This window comes from Mauremys reevesii, linkage group 5 (assembly GCF_016161935.1).
Source record: "Mauremys reevesii isolate NIE-2019 linkage group 5, ASM1616193v1, whole genome shotgun sequence".
Classification (NCBI taxonomy): domain Eukaryota; kingdom Metazoa; phylum Chordata; order Testudines; family Geoemydidae; genus Mauremys; species Mauremys reevesii.
Window position 1 is genome coordinate 136,428,587 of NC_052627.1, and position 18,738 is coordinate 136,447,324.

Here is an 18,738-nt window from a genome sequence, read left to right on the forward strand (position 1 = left end):
ACCTTCTCAGCTGGCCAAAAGGAAGCCCAGAAGTTTGAGAAAACGGAAACGATTCCCACAGAAGTTCCCGGTCAGTCAAAGCTGTTTGCCATCACAGCCGTTTCAGTGGGAGGATTTCAGTCAGCGTGATGGTCCGCTGGTCATCCAGTCACCTCCCTGCACTGCTCCACCCCATCCTCTGAGAGGAGCTGCTCCCCACGCTAATGCATAGAGCTGAGCTGGCTACAGGTGGTGTGAGCTCAGAGCAGGGCCCACCTTCTGGCCTGTAGGCCCTACAATAAACAACAGATTCTGCTCCTGGGGGACAGATGGAGTCAGCTGGGTCTGTGACCTTTTATTGACGAATTACAAAACACATTGATACAAAAAGCCAGATGCAATTCCCATTGATATGTAAATAGATTCCCCCATCCCCCCAGGCTGCGCCAGAGACACAAACCAAGAAACAATGTAAAAGGTAGGGCGGCCTGGCCGGCTGCTGCCCAGGCAGGGAGGGAGGGAGAGGAGCTGAGTCCCCCCCGGGGCCCTAGAAGGAGTGTGTGTAGAAGACATCCACATTGGCAGTGTAGTCCAGGGGCAGCGCCTGCCCTATGTGCTTGGCCCCCAGGCTGGCTCCGCCCAGCGCTGACGAGTGCTTCAGCTTCAAGAGGGTGAACTTGGAGAAGATTCTGTGCAGCTCCTGACGCCGGGCCTGGCTCAGGACTTTGAGGAACCCTGTGGGGGGAGGAGGGAGAGTCAATCGGCCACGTTCCAATCGAGACGATACAGCTGTTGCCGTTCAAAGGCAGCGGGTGGGCTGGGACCCAAGAGCTGGGAGCCAGGACACGGCAGCAGACTCGGCATTTGCAGGGACGGGGGCCCGGCGGCTCAGGGACCCGGACCCCTTCCACTCCTGCACCCTCACCCCAAGACCTCCCCCCTGCCCGGTTTTCTGGCTCACCTTCTTTCATCATTTCCCAGCTGTTCCACACGGAGCCCACGCACAGGATCGGCAGCCCCAGCTCGCCTCGGAAGAGGCTCTAGGGGGAAAGCAGAATTAGCTAGTGCACCCCAAGCCCGCGCCGCTGAGCATCAGTGCAAAACGCTGCCCAGCACGGACGGAGCAGGAGGCCTGAGGCTGGCAATAGCTCCCCGGCGTGTTGCAGGCCCAGCGGAGTCAGCCGCCCGGCGGTTACCTGGTCAATTTTTGGCAGCACGGCTACAATGTGTCGAGCCAGAACTTCCCCAGCCTTGTTGAAAATGTGACAGCACAGAGGGTCCCCCGCCTGGGCACCTGAGCAGGAGAAGAGAAGTACAACAGGGTCCATGATGGCTACAGATGGGCTTTACCAGCCACAAGTGCAGGTTCCCTTCCTGCCACAAGGGGGAGTGATTCTGGTTCGAATCCTGCTCGTCTTGCTCCCATCCATAACGAGAGGCAGCAGCAGATTTACGAGGACCGTTTTCACCCGGATAATTTAAAAGCTGCCGAAGGGATTTGGCTCGAACTCTCTAACAAAGAGGGCAGAGCACGTGCCTGGGCAACCTCAGCCCAAAGGGGAAGTCTCAAAGCTGAGTGACCGAGACCAAAAGGGGATTCCAGAGACGGCTCATTTACAGCCTCCACTGTAGAGACCCAGGGCACGTCTGCCCATCCACCTCCGCTGTAGGGTGTTAGCGAAGATACCAGCACACGACCAGGAGAGCTGCTCCCACCCGCGAGAGGCACTGCCGACATCACCGGGAGCTCTCCCACCACCATGCTGTCTAGACCGGGGTTGGGTCATATAACGGTTGCTCAGGGGGGTGTCAGTTTGCAATGCAGCCTATTCAGCCATGTCAGAGCTGCCCCAGGGAGCGTTACTGTAAATTGCATGGGAGGTTTACAGATCTCCCTCATCCCGGTACGCAGAGTTCCCAAGCACGCGATGGGATCAGAGCAATACATGGGCTGTGTGAACTCTCCGAGGCAGCAGGGCTACTGTCTTCTCTGCAGCCCCTGGCACAATGGGGCCCTGATCCCTGACTGACATTACGACACTACAAATAACCTGCCGTCGGACACAGACTATTGACACAGAAACAGAGCCCTTTCTAGAGAATTGTCTGCAGCTGCCCCAGGCAGGTCTGAAGCATCGGGGGAAGAGGGAGCCGGATCACAGCAGGGCTGGATCGCGTGCTAGAAGCTAAGAGCTTGGAATCAGAAGAATTCTAGCCCCCTCATCAATTTCTTATTGAGGTGGAAGCAGGGTCCTCCAAAGGCAGATATTCTGCATTTGCTTTAGCACCTTTCAGCTGATGATCTCAAACCCCACAGCAAGGTAGGGACATTATCACTAATCAGGGGCAAACGGAGACCCAGAGAGCCTGTGGCCGGTGTCCCAGCTGCTGTGTTCTAACCCCATGCTGAGCCCTCGCTCCCCCCACGCAGCATGGAAGAAGCCATGAAAATGACACTAGGTATCTGCACCATGGGGCTGTACGGGCACTTGTCAGTTTCCCCATCAGCTTTTCTGATCAGATGCCCTTTGCTGTACTCAGCACATGGGCCTGGGCAGCCTGGTACCATCCCAAGAGTTTAATGAGGGTCCCTTTAACCGGCCAGGAGTGTGCTCTGCACACTAACAACCTGGAGTCGTAACAGGGAAGAGGTTCTTGCATCTCAAAAAGAAGAGCAGGACGAAGTAGGGCTCCCGCTCGCAGATCCAACCTAGCCACCCCCCTTTCCATACTGAATTAGATCTATATTGCACTGTCTCAGGGTTCTATCCCACCACCCACCCCAGAGCATGAGCGCCTGCCTCGTAAGAGCAGTGGCCAAGGCCCTAGTGACTTAGAATCATAGACTATCAGGGTTGGAAGGGACCTCGGGAGGTATCTAGTCCAACCCCCTGCTCAAAGCAGGGCCAATCCCCAACTAAATCATCCCAGCCAGGGCTTTGTCAAGCCAGGTCTTATAAACCTCTCTAGAATGACTTCATGGAGTCTCTGGCTCTTCTCCCTTGTCAGAGTCAAAACTCTGGCAGTCCGGGGTGCGGCTGCAGGGCCAGCTCTCGGGGACATGGGGTGACGCTTTGCTTTTGGAGGGACGGGCTGCAGCTAACCACTTCTGTCTGGTTTAACAAAGTACCCAGAGCTCATCCTACCAGGGGCATGCAAAAAACCCCAATCAGGAATTAGCAAGCGTTAGTGGAGCCACGGCAGGAAAGGGCCAGCCCCCTGGCCCCACACACAAAGGAGCTGCCCCCCTCTGCACGTCCAGGGGAGTGGGTGAAGCTCATCGTATAACCTGGGGGAAGGTGACTCCCCGCAGATTGACGAGAAGGGGCGGGACACAGCATCACACCTGCGCTGAGCACACCTCCGGGAGCCCCGCTCACGGAGACGCAGTCGGCTCCCACGACTGCTGAGCACAGAGCTAGAGTCATATCACGGCCCCGCGGGATGCAGAGACTGTGTTAGCCGAGCCAGACCTATCTCCCAGCCCGTGCGGGACAGCCTCCCCATTGGGAGTTGAGTCCCACGCAATGGAGCCCCCAACGCTTCCCTTGGGCAAGCTCCGAGTCTGATTCTTCTGACATTCAGCCTGAGTTTCCCCCCTCTCAGTTCCACCCCTTCTGCCCCCCAGGCAATGCTCCTCCTTCCTGGGAGTGAATGCTCTGCAGAGCCTACCCAAGGTTTGGGTCCTCTGCTCCCACCCGCTGCCTCCTCTCTGTGCTGGGAGCCAGCAGCAGCAACCCACTCCCGAGCCAGTCCAGCCTTTTGAACAAGGTCCCGGCCAGGCCTCCTGTCAGGCTGTCTCTGCCCTACCACGTGCCCAGACACCCAGAATGGAGGATTAACCAAAACCACCCAGGACAAAGTCCCTCCAATACCCTCGGCTAGTTTTTGGCAGAATCCCGCGAACTTGGATTTCTCGAACGTCCGGTAGAGATGCGTCAGGAGGCCCATCCTGTCAGAGATCTGCAGGGACACAAGATACGCGGGGGTGATGCGTGTGCCTATCGCCGGGGCGCAGGCTGGAGCCTGACCCTCTGCTCGGGGTCCCTTACTCAGACTGTGGGGGCTGCCATTTAGAAAGCAGCATCCCCACCCCCCTGCCTATGCCAGCCACCCCCAGGCTGCCAGTACGCGCAGCTCCAGGTACCTGGCAACACGGCGTGTGGGAACGGTGGCGGTTTTACAGTGGGGGACAGGGAGACACCAGGCAGTGACGGGCGAGTGCAAGCCTGAAAGGGTGACCTAGACCCAGCTCCCCGAGCCAGGCCCCTCTCCCTGCTGTACCAGTGGCTGCCAAGCCTGGGGGCTGCCCCCAATCCCTTGTGCTGGGGGTTACCACCCTTCCCCCCCCAGCATGGAGGGACGGCCGTACCAAACTCGAGTGGTGCGGGGCTGCATGGCCAGGATCGGGAGGAGCCACACTAATCCCGATGAAGTGCTAAGCCGGTGGGGTGGGAGGCACCAGAGAGTGGCCAGGAAGGTCCCAGGGTAGCGGGTGAGGGGCTGGGACAAGTTGTTAGGGGCTATGGGGTGAGTGGGGAGCATTTGTGGGGAAGGAGTTGGGGGTGGGGCGAGTGGAGAATGTTGGGGGTGCGGGGGGGGGCATGGGAGATGGGACCAAGGCATGCGGTGAGTGGGACATAGGACAAGTGGGGGCTGATGGAGAGGGGGCATTCGGGGGTCTGTGGGTGGGGTGAGGTGGAGAGGGGCATACGGGGCTCGCTGTGGGGGTGGGGGATGTATGGGGTAGAGGTGCTTTGCTGTCTAGTTATGGAAGGTGTGTGGGGGGAGGGGGGCCACAGGGCCCCTGTGTTCTTTAACCCAGGCTTGGTCACTCCAGGGGACCCGGCTGCGTACGTTCCCACGGGCGAGCGTGCCCAGGAGAGAAGCCGGTGTGTGCCGCACAGCAGCGCCCTTCAGAGGGCTCTGGAGAAGCAGGAGACCAACAGCTGTTACCCAGGGCCCTGATCACGAGGTGCTGAACACCCACTGCAGTGTCAGGCTCTCCGCCTCTCTGAGACGCCAGACCCAGCCTGGCCCCATCTCCCCGCCTCGAGCCGCGCCCTCCTCCGGCAGTGCCCACGCGGCTGGGCCGGGTACCTGGAAGTAATCGAACATGGCCTGCTTGACATAGGCGATGTCGTGGGGCGGCACTTCCAGGTTGTCCAGGCAGTCGAACACAATCTTCACGGCCTGGTGCGCGATCCAGAAAGCTGCAGAATAAGAGGCCGCAAGAGGCAGGTGGTTGGGCTTGGCTTCACCGACCCAGAGCTGAACTGCTGCCGGACCCGGATCCAGCCGTGCCAATAATGGACTTGGTTACGGTGGAGAGGACAGGTCAGTAAAATACCCTTGCAAGGATGCTGGCGGGACCCAGAAGCCACCAGTACAGAGCCAGGAAATTGAGCATTAACAGGCAACATTGACAAGAAACCCAAACATTAGAAAGTAGGGAAAATACCCAGGTAACCTTAACTCTGCCCCTTCACACCACCAGCCTCCCATCTTCGCTCCTTTCATAACTACTCTAAGGACTTATCTTCATGGGGAAGCTGACCAGGATAGCGGCAGCCCTTTAAATTCACACCTACCTTATTCCAGAATAGATTCCCCATGCAGACAAGCCCTAAGAAGTGTTATTTTCAGATCAAGAGTTTTAGGAAATCTACAGCAGCCCACTCGGACAGCTTTGCAGGCGTAGAATTGAAAACATGCCCCATGCGCTATAACCGGTTTTATGTCCCCATGGCAGACACACAAACTCCATGTTTCACGACTTAGATCACGTGAAATTATAGGGCCCGATTCTGCAAGATGCAAAGAAATGCCGGCGACAGAACCGCACAGAATCCGGCGTGGCCATCCGCTGGCCGTTTGTCTGGTCGGGTTTGTTTCCATGGCGCACGCAGGAGCACAAAGGAGGCTGGGGCCAGCACAACCATGGAATGGCTACACAGAGAACAGTCATTTGTGAGATCACCGACAAGAGGAAACCGTTACAGATGGACAAGGGAGCCTGAGTTTCTGGTTCTCTCTGGGCATCTCCATGGGGGGGCAGAATGAAGGTTGTTCAGATCCCATACCTGCTAGTTTCCCTACATCCAAGTGCCTTGTAACCGTAACTCTGGCTTTCCTGTGTTATCTATTATAACCGCAATGTTCCCGGAAGAGCTTTTACCCTTCAATGCCTGATCTGCCACTGCTCCCCCAAAGGATAATGCTGCAGGCCAATACATCGCCCCAGGCCACCTCTCATCTGAGAGACAGGGACTCCTGGCCCTGCTAGCCACTCGCTGAGAGACTTCCAGCCTCTGCGTTAGCTGCCCTTCTCCACCGGGCAAGGAACCACCCTCGAGAGGCCCATTGGCTGAGGACTCAGATTTGCTCTGGCTCAGCCGGGCAGTGAGGAGGTGGGGTGAGAGACCCCCGCAGGCTCAGGAACAGAGCTAGCCGCCGGCCCAGGCCCCCCTGTCCCCAGAACTCCTCAGCAAGGAGACGCGCCCCGGCTCTTACCTGACCCCTCGTCTCCCATCATGTGCCCCCACCCTCCACAGCTAACCTCCGAGCCGTCGGGGTTGATGAGTTTGCAGTTGGAACCGGTTCCCGAGATCAGCACCACGCCGCCTATGGGGGAGAGGGAAGGGCCAACAGGTGACTGGGGCTGGCCTTAGGAAAAATGGCACGCTGGGCAAACTTGTATTTTACCCCCCCGAGCTCCCCCCGCCTCCCGTGGGCCCCACTGCCTCTCCGAGCTCCCCACCCCCCGATCACTCCCAGGCCCTGCTGCCTCTCCCTCCCCTTCATTGCCCCCAGCTCCCTTCTCGCATCCCCGGCCTGCTCCGGTCCTGCCTCTTGAGCACGGCACCCTGGGCAGCTGCCCACCCATGAGGCTGGCCCAGCCCCAGCCGAGCCCAGTAACCCTAGCGGGGTCGCTCTCCCCGCAGCCCCACCCCTCCCACGCTCCATGCCCCCGAACCCCTGCTCCCGAGGTCTCCCTAGTCAGCGTGCAGGGAGGTGTCTCCCCGCCGGAGCCTGGCCAGTGCCACGTGAGCCAGTCGCTCCCTCTTTCGACGCTGTTCCGCACACAGCAAGCGACTCCAGCAAGGAGCACGCGGGCCCGATCGCTGGGCTTCCCTTGCGGCAAGACCGGTTCTACCCCAGGCTCCCACAAGTACCGGCGAGACCACGAGGGCTCCCCCTAGTGGTGGTACTGCCAGAGCTCTCGCTGGTTCCTTGCCGGACTGGGAGGTGCAAGAGGACTGGTAGGCTGCTGGCCGGTCTCCCCAGCCCTAGAAGGGTTAACGCTGCGCCCAGGGCCTGCTCAGACCCTTCCTGCAAGGTAACGTCGGCTGCACCGACAATCTGCAGCAAACCACTCCTGTGGCCCTGCCCCTGGCAGCTCCCTGCCCCCGGGGGGCTCTTTGTAGGAATCAGGCGCTCGTCAGGCAGCGTGACCTGACCCTGGCAAGCTACGGCTTCAGGGGGCTCTGCCCCAGGACAGGCTGGCTGGCCCCTGGCCCTGAGCAGGGCAGACCACTCAGTTTACAGGGCCACACTTCCCATCGCACATCAGCGGTGCCTCACGCCTCTAGGGTTTCCCAAGGAGAATCCCTGTCGTAGCCCCTCGGGGCAGAAGGCCGGGGCTCAGACCCCCCCGCCCCCAGGGCAGCTTCCCACGCCACAACCAAGCCTCAGGAACAAAGCGGCTCCAAACGGGAGGCGGATAATAGTGTCCGTTTCCACGTGGCTTCCCCCCGTCACCAACCCTGGCAGGACCCAGCACTCCGAACCCTCCTGCCCCCACCCCCGCCCGGCGAGCGTGGTCCTTGCCGTGGTCGGTAGCGGTGGCCATCGCCCCGATGGCGTCCGTGGTGATGTAGTAGTTCTCGCTCAGCTGCGGGAAGCGGGTCTGCAGCTGCTCGATGAGCTTCTTGATGGCTTCTTTCTGCTCCCCCCCGCTCAGAGACAGCCCCTGCGCCCAGACACGCCGCGTGAGTCCGACAGACCAGAGCTGGGTGCCCCCCGCCCCAGCCAGCCCGGGCCCCCTCTGCCCCAGCCCAGCCCAAGCTGTGGATCCTGCAGTTCCCAGCCTGCTGAGCATACAGCGTTTCCCACGTTGTTCTGCATCTGGCTCCTCAGAGCCACCCGCCATTCGCTTTTCTGACCCTTGCTGAGCACTGGGCAGAGGTTCTCCCCTGCTGCCCCCTGCTCTCTTACCCGGCAGCACTGGGGAGAAATGACACCCCAAGGACTCAGCCTGAGACAGGGCCCCCATCCCCTGGCCTGTGCTTTAGCCATAGGACCAGCCTCCCTCCCCTCTGATCTGACTGCGCCCCCGAGCAGCCCACGCCGCAGAGCCGGCAGGGGTCGCGCCGCCGCACAGGTAACTCACCAGCGAGCGGAGGGGAACCTGCGGGCTGGCACCTGCCTTCCCTTTGGCCTCGCTGACCATCTCGTTGATCCTTTCCAGGCATTTGTCTGAGCCGACCAGCTAGCCGGGGAGGGGAGGACAACAAGCATCTCTCATTAAACCCTTCCGCTTGCTGGGGACAAGCTGCTCCCAGGCTAACCCCACCCCCCGGACTGGGACTAACATGCAGACTAGCACCAGGCTCCTAGTGTGGATGCAGCGTATAGCGGCCAAACCGTGCTTGCGCTGGGATAGCTTATTCCAGGCCAACCCCACCGTCCCCCCGTTATACTGGCAAAAGCACGGGCGGGCTGGCGTAGCTCCAGCTACACTAGGGGCTTTTGCCAGCCCAGCTGTGTCAGTCGGGGTCCCACCTCTCCACACCCCTGTGCCAGCAGAGTCTGTAGCGCAGCCCTGGTCCATGGGCAGCCGCTGAGTCTGAATCCAGAGCTCAAACATCTCAACGTGCTGATTTCTTGGGGCTGGGCCCATTCTGAAGACGGGGACCCAGCATCAGAACGGAGATCTGGACTTCGGACACCTCCAAGCAGCCCGGGGGGTTGGGTTTTAGCCCCCCCCCACCTCGGTGGGGCGCCAGGCCGAGGACCAAGGGCGTGATGTTAGTCCGCCTAACTGGTTCTATGAGTCTGCGCTCTCCTTCCGGCTGTAACTCAACCAGCGCAGCAGGGGTTAAACGCACAGGCCCTCTGCTGGCCTAGTGGGGGCCAACTGGTTCCTACCCAGAGCTTGGAAATTAGAGGCAACAAAGTGACCACAAGAAGTGCACTCTGGGTAATGCCATGCAAATTAACCCCCCTGGCTATCACCAATCCCCCCCAGGCTTGACTGCTGTGCCAGCACATCCTCCCCCGCCCAGTAACAACATCCCAGATCCGTCTCGTCCCAGCTGCGCCTGCCACATCCTGCGTGATCCTTACCCAATGGTTAGTGCAGGGCCCGTCAGTCTCTGCCAGGATCTTGCCATCTTCAGATATCAGCACCACCTTGGAGTGGGTCCCCCCCCTAAGGAATCAAGGGCACACACATGCCAGTTCAGTGCACAATGGGCTCATGCCACCCCCCTCTGGCAAAGCTGGGTGAGCAGCCGCTCCAGAGTCAGAGTTAGAAGAAAGCCCCCACCCAGACTCCTGAAATCTACCCTCGCTTCCAAGTGCCAGGAGAGTTTTCAATCTTTGCAGCTGCTGCTGGGCTGAAGGCAGCCACACTCGAGAAAGGCTTGCGACAGGCCCGCTAGCTGCAGCGGTTTCCCACGCAACCCGCGATTCCTGCATGGATCCGTCCCATGCACAACTGTGCAGCAGGCACAGGGAGGGTGTTTTGCTGTAACGTTTCCCAGTGGAGCCGCGCCCCCATGGAAGAGCCAGGTCTCGCTGCTAACAAGATTGTTTACAGCTGTAGGAAGGTGCTGGGAGAAATACCACCTCAGCCACTCAGAAATCTCTGCAGGGTGCCTCTAGCTTGAGGAAATTCAGAGCCATGATTCCCCATGGCTGCCGGAGCAGAACTAGCACACAGGTACTTCAGCCACCGAGTTTGAAGGCAGCTCTGCTTATGCCTAGACGACATGGTCCTGTCTACCTACACTGGCTCTTCCTTGCAGAAGCAATCCTTTGCTTGCTCCAGGGTGGTAATACAGAGGGCATCGCTGGGATGGAAAATGCTCTCCGAATGATCTTAGATGTGAATTATTTCTCCCGAGCGACACTGGAACGGGTTGTGAGACTGTTAGCACAAAACCTCCAGTTAGCGTGAGGCACCCGGCTAGTTCTGGTAACTAACACTTCTGGCAAACACTGACATTCATGATACAGGCTGAAGTTTCTCTCTTTCTCCCCCTTCCCCACAATATTACCAGCTGTCTCCCTCCCATTGCTATCACCAGCAGAGACACTACAGGGCCAGATGAGAGTCGGTGTCTGTTTGGCCCAGCCATAGCCAGCTGTCTGCCTTGCTCTGTGCTCCACCATGCAGCCCAAACACCGATTCAGATGGGACGCTTTCAGGCTGGGGGGGTCTGTTTATTTTGGAAGTCAGACATGGAAGATGATCCCCTTAGAAGGGCGTGCGCAGGGGACGGACTGGCTGGCTCTGGCTAAAGGCAGAGAGAACCTTGCACCTCTAGGTTGCTGGTGTGACTTGAGCTCAGGTCCGTAGTAATCATCCCCGGTGCACATGAAACGAGTTTGGAAGGTCTCAGTGCAGTTCCCAGCAGATTGATGGCCACACCCCAGAGAGACCCCAGACCAAACAGGCCATGCAGACTGAACTCTAAGCCCTAGAGTTGGTCCCTCCAGGTCAGGGCTGAATTGTGTAGCCAAGGCCCAGGACAGGTGCACCCCCATCCATACTGTACCTGCCCCGCAGGCAGGAGACTCCAGTCATCCCGCACCACAATCATACTCTGCAGAGCACCGTCCCCTCTTTCCAATGCAGACCAATGCAAGCCCTACAGGACACCCCTCCACTAGGGGCATGCTTCAGTGTAACACCCCCAGCGCAGACACCTTCTATGGACAAGCCGTAGACTCCATCGGCCTGCTCCGGCCCCAGTGGAAGGCAGCCCTTCCCCTATAAATGCATCCAGCAAGTTCATAGAATCATAGAATATTAGGGTTGGAGGAGACCTCAGGAGGTCATCTAGTCCCACCCCCTGCTCAGAGCAGGACCAATCCCCAACTAAATCATCCCAGCCAGGGCTTTGTCAAGCCAGGCCTTAAAAACCTCTAAGGAAGGAGATTCCACCACCTCCCTAGGTAACCCAGTCCTGTGCTTCACCACCCTCCTAGTGAAATAGTGTTTCCTAATATCCAACTTAGACCTCCTCCACTGCAGCTTGAGCCCATTGCTCCTTGTTCTGTCATCTGGTACCACTGAGAACAGCCGAGCTCCATCCTCTTTGGAACCCCCCTTCAGGTAGTTGAAAGCAGCTATCAAATCCCTCCTCATTCTTCTCTTCTGCAGACTAAACAATCCCAGTTCCTTCAGCCTCTCCTCATAAGTCATGTGCCCCAGCCCCCTAATCATTTTCGTTGCCCTCTGCTGGACTCTCTCCAATTTGTCCACATCCTTTCTGTAGCGGGGGGCCCAAAACTGGACGCAATACTCCAGATGTGGCTTCACCAGTGCCGAATGGAGGGGAATAATCACTTCCCTCGATCTGCTGGCAATGCTCCTACTAATGCAGCCCAATATACCATTAGCCTTCTTGGCAACAAGGGCACACTGCTGACTCATATCCAGCTTCTCGTCCACTGTAATCCCCAGGTCCTCCAGAGTTGTGCAATACTGCGGGCGAGGTCTCTTGGGGGAAGTGGAGGAAGGGAGCGATTTCTGCTAGACTCGCAGGTTACCAACTCAAGTCCTGAAGCATGAGGCTCAATTAAGCTTTTCTGTTTTCGCTTGCATGCAGCCAGGGTCCCTTCCCAGCCTACTGAAAGAAGAAACACCCCCACCAGCCATGAACCCAGGCATCCTGCAGAGCACAAGGCTGGTGTGATGCCACCCACTTTCAGGATACATTTGACCTGAATGCAAATGCCAGGGATGCAGTCTCTTGTTTAAGAGGCAGCGCTGTGTTACCTCGCTGAATACGGCCCCGATCCTGTGATGACAAGCTCAGTACAGGCAGATCTCCAGCCCTGTAGGGCTCCATGCAGAGGATCAGGGGCTAAATGTGCAAACCCCCCAGTGCCCCACAGACCTGCACCATCCAACAAGCATCCCCATGGCTTGGCTATTCCTAAAGGTCAGGTGCAAAGCCTCTGCTACATGCTACAGACACCAGAGCAGCCTGAAAGGGGGCTAGGAATGGTACAATTCTCCAGCCTCTTATGCAGGATCTCAGAGCGGATGATCATTGTGGTCCTTTTAGTGCCTAAGGTAATTAGGCACCCACTGAAAGCCAGCAAGAGTCGGGTGCTCAATTCCCTTCGACGCTTCTGAAAAATCTCACTTGGTCTCTGACTCTGCATCAGCAGGGGGGCCGAAGGCCAGATCCAGGAAGTATTTAGGCTCCTCACTCCCACAGAAATCAATGGATCTTTGTGGATCAGGATGGAAGCGAGGAGCCTGAATACCTTGGAGGATCTGGGTCCAGAAGACTTTTGGTTTGTAATCTGGATTTATTAGAGCGGGATGTGCTCTCTGCATGGCTACACTGTTGCACAAGACACGGACCAGGCAGACTTCTCTTCCACAATGAGTGTTTGCCTTGTTCCCATGCACTGGGAATGCGAAGGGGTCCCTTCCTCCCTGCCAAGTGTCTCTTCAAACAGATTACAAGCAAACCATCGGCGGGCAGAGAGAGGACGATAACCAGACCCTGGGCGAGGACGAGGTCCAGAGAACGGCAGCACCAGAACATGTTTTCTCTTTGGAGCTGCCTTCCTCGGATTCATCTTGGTATCTTCCCCTTTCACACATGCAGCCATGGCAACAAGTGCAATTACTATAACAACCTGGCAGATCCAGAGATCCTCTCCCCAGCTCCCCTGTGCTGAGCCTCAGGCGGAAGGCTGGGCAGGTACACAGCTGAGCTTGTTAACTGCATTCACCTTGCGTGGAAGGTGCGAATGGGGCAGGGATCGCTCAGAGAACCAGGAAGTCTCTCGCTCCTGCTCAGATGGGGTCTCAGCCAGGCCAGCTTGTCTCAAGTTACCTTAAATCTCACCACTAACTGGGCCAGGGCTGGGTTAAGCAGGCTCATCTCCCCCCTTCCCAGGGGCAGGGAGATGCTGTCTTCTGCAAGACCCCCCCCCCCAGCAGAACAGGAATCGCCAGGCCACAGAGCAAGGCAGCGCGGTCTAATGGGGAGAGCACTGGCCTGCGAGTCGGCACGGCTGCGTTCTAGTGCCAGATCTAGAACGGACTTGCTGGGCGGCCTTGGACATGTTACCACTTCACCTCTGCTTCCGTTTCCACTCGGCGTCTGGTCAACACAGATTGGGGTTTCTTGGCACTGCAGCTGCCTTCTATGTTTGTATGGCCACTGGCACAACGACGCTCATCCCAATTGCCCCCAAGCAACTCTGGTATCAACACCGTCAATGGTCCATCTAGTCCACTCTCCTGCCCGTCTTACTGGGCAGTGTCTTCAGGGGAAGACACAAAGTCTTTGTAATGGACAACTACGGAATAAACCGTTCACAGGGGCAGCTGCATCCTAACCCGTTAGTTAGTTAGGGGATGATTTATAGCCCTCTAGTTTTATCATATTTGAACTATGGATTTTCTAAACAGCAAAGAAATCCTTTCTGAAACCTGCTCTTGGCCTCCATCAGCTGATTGTGGCAATGGGTCCCACGGGCTAATTGGGCCCTGGGTAAAGTAAGGATTTCCCTTTAGGTTACAGTAGTTCCTGCTAAGATTTCAAGTTCCTCTGGGCAAGGACTGTATTATTTAGTTGTACACACTGGACACGTTAGCAGCTCTTCGGAAATTACAGTACAATAGTCATTAAATAGATTTTAATAGGGTTGCACCCGCCCCGCATGAATCTGGCTCAATATATTTTTAATGCGTACAAGACAATTTATGGGGGAAGACCAGGTGTTAGAAGTGCAATTCACCTTTAAACACAGTAAGATCTGCACGCGTACCACACACATTTTAGAAATGAAAGTATTAAGAAGTCTTCATAAGAACGGCCAGACTGGGTCAGACCAAAGGTCCATCTAGCCCAGTATCCTGTCTACCGACAGTGGCCAATGCCAGGTGCCCCAGAGGGAATGAACAGAGCAGGTAAATCGAGTGATCCATCCCGTCTCCAGTGATAGAGACTCTTCTAACACTTTGCATCTGCCATGTTCAGTTGCTGCCAGAGCTCATGAACAACCCTACAATAATGAGACAGCTTGCACATGGGTGCGGGAGGAGAGGGAGACTTTGGAAGAGGCAGTTCTCAGTTTCAAATTTTTAAGGGGTTCTTTTTAAACACTGGCTTATAAAAGGGGGAACCGTCAGTTTAGACCTGAAAATTCAGAGTTAAACACTAATTTAACAAAACTTTGATGTTGAAAACGTTTGTGCCTTTAAAAGTTTTCAGCAGATCATCTTGCACTGGATTTCCTTGGGGTTCTCTTCTGGAGATAGAGTGAATTTCAAAGTGAAATTTGCCAGTCTGTTCCCCTGGGTTATCGAGAGTGACGCTTCAGAGGCTACCCTGGCAAAAAGAAAACCAGCTTTCTCCAATCAGAAGTAACGAAGAGGACTTTTTCAAAATATGATTTTTAACCTGAGCTGTGTCCATTCGAACCACAAAGCTAAATACGTCAGGAACCCGGTTACAACAGACAGCAGGCCTAGCAGTGCCCCTGAATTCAGCCATCACCAAGTCTCCCGACAACAGATCTGTCATTTCAGATGGACTTTAAGTCCTAAATCTGAAAGGTAGCTCTGCACTGAGCTGGAGAAAGTCAGCTGCTTCAGAAGCTGAACTGTGCAGAAACCTTTGGCCATAGTTGCACCTTGCAGTTTTTAAATCAGATATCACACCCACATCTAAGCCTTCCCAACAGGTTATGCACGCACATCAAAGATAACACAAGCAGCTCCAAGCCGTGGTTTGGGAAGGAAAGCATACTTCCAACAGCACAGCCTTGTCTAATTCTAATCACCCAGGGTAAGCAGTTTTCCTCTTCCAGAAGGACAAAGGAAGCCCGCCTACATGGGAAAGCGACACCAGTCTAGCTTCAATCATTTTTTATTTCAGCTTCATTTAAACCAAATCAGTTCTGAGCTGACTTGAGCTAACCTGGAAAAAAAGGCACTCTTAATCCAACACGAGCATGTCCACACTGAGGTGCCACTGGTTTAACTAAATCTGTTCCAGGTCACACCTTAGCCCGGTCTACACTGCAAAATTTTTCCGCATGGCTTTGTCGGTCAGGGAGTGTGTGAAAAAGACCCGCCCTAGCAGCACAGCTGCAGGGCCGCCCAGAGGATTCCGGGGGCCTGGGGTCTTGGCGGCCTTTCCCCTTTCCGGGGACGAGCGCGCCGCCGAAGACCGCGCCGGCGGCGCCCGCCCGCCGCCCCGCGCGGGGGGCCGGCTGCTGCTGCAGCCAGGTTCGGCGGTAATTCGCCGCCCCAGCGCCGCGGGCGCGGGGCTTGGCGGGGTCGGCCCGAAAAAGGAGACCCCCGCCGCCTGCCGGCCAGGCTCCGCTTTGCGGGCCCCCCCCCCGCCCCCACCCCCCCCCCCCTCCCCCCCCCCTCTCCTCAGCGCCTCCAGCCTCAGCCTCAGCAGCCCCGGCGGGCCCTGCGGCGGCCGCGGCCGCCGAGCCCAGCTCCCGCGGGCTGGGAGGGCCGGGGGCGGGGAGGGGGCCAGGGCCTGAGCCTCCCAGCCCAGCCCGAGCCTAGCCTCCGCAGCCCCTCGCGGGCCTCGTGGCTCAGGGCTCAAGGGCGCGCTGGGGCGAGGCGGGAGCGCGGAGCGGGCGCTGCGGGGGCGGGAGAGGGGGGCGGGGCGGGAGCCCGCCCTCCCCCCCGGGGCCCTTGCCCCCCCCCCTTTGCACAGCTGTACCATCAAAACTGCAAATGCTAGTATAGACGCAGCTATGCGGACAGAGAGCGACAGAAAAACTCCTTCTGCCAGCACATGCTGCATCTGCGCTAGGGCTCTCCAGCTAGGGTTGCCAGGCATCCGTTTTTTGACCGGGAGGCCGGTTGAAAAGGGATCCTGCCGGCTCCGTTCAGCAGCCCAGACTGGGCCATTAAAAGTCTGGTTGGCAGTGCAGCGGGGCTAAGGCAGACTCCCTGCCTGCCCTGGCTCCGCACAACTCCCGGAAGCAGCTGCTGGGTCCCTGCAGCCCCTGGACATATGGGCAGCCAGGAAGGATCTGCATGTTGCCCACGCCCTGAGTGCCAGCTCCACAGTTCCCATTGGCTGGGAACCAATGGAAGCTGCAGAGGCGGCACCTGCAGACATGAGGGCAGTTGAGCGCGCAGAGCCTACGGGCTGCTCATGCACCTAGGGGCTGCAGGGACTTGGTGGCCACTTCCTGGGAGCCGCAGTAAGCGCTGCTGGGACCCCGTACTCCAACCCCCTGCCCCAGCCTGGAGTCGCCTCCTGCACCCAAACTCCTTCCCGGAGTCTGGCCACCCCCAACACCCTGCTCCAGCCCCCTCCTGCACCCCAAACCCCTCATCCCTGGCCTCACCCCAGAGCCCTCATCCCACTCCTGCAGACCAACCCCTGCCCCAGCCCGGTGAAAGTGAGGGAGGGAGGAAGGATGGAGAGAGCAGGGCGGGGCCTTGGGGAAGGGGCGGGGCTAGGGTGTTCGGTTTTGTGTGATTAGGAAGTTGGCAACCCTACTTCCAGTGTATCTATTCCAGCAAAGCATTTGTCGCGTAGCCAAGGCCCATGGGTTAGATGGGTGCAGCATTCTCGTGAAACCAGATATCACCCTGGGTTTTTCCCACCCCTCAAGTGGGTAGATTATTGCACACGGGCCGATTTTGCAAGGTTGCACCCATGTAAATATGGTTCCGTTTTCCCTTCCATACACTTGTCACTAGATTACAGACTCACCCGGGGCAGGGACCACACCATATAGTGGGACTTGTGCCGGGCCGGGCACACCAACTGCACTCAAACAGGCACCTGCAACACCCCTACGGACCGGGAGCCAGTTTCCCTGGTACAGCTGATCCCCACAGGCTGGGCTCAACACAGCACATTCCACCCCAGCTGTGAAGCCGATGTGCACTGCCCAGTGCATGTGGGCCAGAACCAGAGTCAGGCACCAGGATTTCAATTACCCCAAAATCCAGGGGGCCAGGCCCAGAGGAACCCTCTTCCACCCGGAGGGTGAGCTGAGGAGCACGGGCACCTGCCCTGAAGAGGGTCAGGTTGGTAACAAGCCCGTGGCCCGTGCATCACACAGAGAAATCGCTCAGCCACCCGCTGGGTCTGCGCAAGGCTGGGGCAGCCTGCGGGGCAACAGGGTATCCCAGATACAGCATCACATGCTGGGGGCATCAGACACCAGTACCAGCCATCCCGCCCCAGCCCGAGAAGCGTGCAAGGCATTGCACGCGGGGGGGGCACGCAGCCCGAGAAGTGTGCAAGGCATTGCACGCGGGGGGGGGTGCACGCAGCCCGAGAAGCGTGCAAGGCATTGCACGCGGGGGGGGGAGGTGCACGCAGCCCGAGAAGCGTGCAAGGCATTGCACGCGGGGCACGCAGCCGAGAAGCGTGCAAGGCATTGCACGCGGGGGGGGGAGGTGCACGCAGCCCGAGACGCGTGCAAGGCATTGCACGCGGGGGTGGGGGCTCGCACGCTGGGGAGGGGGGGGCTCTTGGACCGAGCTGGAGACAGGGCACCGCGCACTTACGGGGGGGACGGGGCTGGAGCGAGACGAGCGGCTCCCCCCAGCCCGTGGGGAGGGGGCTGCCCTCGGGCCCCACCATTGGCCGGGCTGGTGCCTAGGGAGTGAGTCAGGATGCCAAGGGCTCCCCCCCCACGAGCCCCGGCTCGGACTCACCCCTCCACGCCGCCGAACAGCGCCGCCATGAGAGCGCCGGGCCGCCCGCGTCAGCTGATCCAGCGCCCGCCCCGCTCCTCCGCCGCGCGCGCCCCGGGGGAGCCGCCACTAGCCCCGCCCCCGGCAGGGAGCGCCCAGCCCCGCCTCCCGGAGGAACCTAGCCCCGCCCCCGGCAGGGAGCGCCCCGCCCCCCGGAGGAACCTGGCCCCGCCCCGGCGGAGCGCCCAGCCCGCCTCCCGGCGGAACCTAGCCCGCCCCGGCAGGGAGCGCCCCGCCCCCCGGAGGAACCTAGCCACGCCCCCCGGCAGGGAGCGCCCCGCCCCCTGGAGCAACCTAGCCCCGCCCCGGCAGGGAGCGCCTCGGTCTGTCCCACGAGGAGCCTAGCGCTAAACAGCCCCGCCCCCAAGCAGGGACACCCGCCCCCAGGAAGGAGCCTCTAGCTCCGCCCCCGGCAGGGAACGCCCCGCCCCCCAGGGAGGATCATAGACTCCCTCCCCTCCCCGGCAGGGAACCTCAGTCCCCCAGGAAGAGCTTAGCGCTAACCAGCCCCGCCCCGCGGGGAGCCACAGCCCCTAGGAGGAGCCTGCCCCCAGCAGGAACCCCGGGAGGGGCCTAGACCCTTCCCCGGAACCCCTGGCTCCCCAGGAAGAAGCCTAGACCCCGCCTCTCCCCAGCAGGGAACCCTCAGTCCCCAGGAGGATCCTGCCCCCACCAGCTGCGAGCACCTTCCCCCCCCAGCAAAGCGACGTGGGAGCACCCCAAAACCCCTGTCCCTGCCCCACAGCTACCAGCACCTTCATCTCTCCCAGCACCCCCTCCCCCAGCATGCAACCCCTGGCACCCCTCCCCAG

At 58.9% G+C, this 18,738-nt stretch overlaps 1 protein-coding gene across 3 annotated transcripts; it reads right to left on the bottom strand.

Annotated features, from left to right (window-relative positions):
• Positions 1–303: 303 nt before the first annotated feature.
• NAGK (N-acetylglucosamine kinase) lies at positions 304–17,984 on the bottom strand. 3 transcript variants are annotated; one of them, XM_039541683.1, is made up of 10 exons: positions 17,888–17,984; positions 9,328–9,412; positions 8,372–8,470; positions 7,810–7,951; positions 6,493–6,603; positions 5,080–5,192; positions 3,855–3,942; positions 1,176–1,273; positions 941–1,019; positions 304–714 (listed from the first exon to the last, which is right to left on the bottom strand). In XM_039541683.1, exons 1-10 carry the CDS (start codon positions 17,914–17,916, stop codon positions 527–529), a joined length of 1,032 nt encoding a protein of 343 aa, XP_039397617.1. In that variant the 5' UTR covers positions 17,917–17,984; the 3' UTR covers positions 304–526. The 3 variants fall into 3 exon arrangements, with proteins under 3 accessions (XP_039397617.1, XP_039397618.1, XP_039397619.1); XM_039541684.1 differs by having other exon boundaries at positions 6,539–6,603; positions 17,888–17,944; XM_039541685.1 differs by lacking the exon at positions 17,888–17,984 and adding an exon at positions 17,738–17,756 and having other exon boundaries at positions 6,539–6,603.
• Positions 17,985–18,738: the final 754 nt, after the last annotated feature.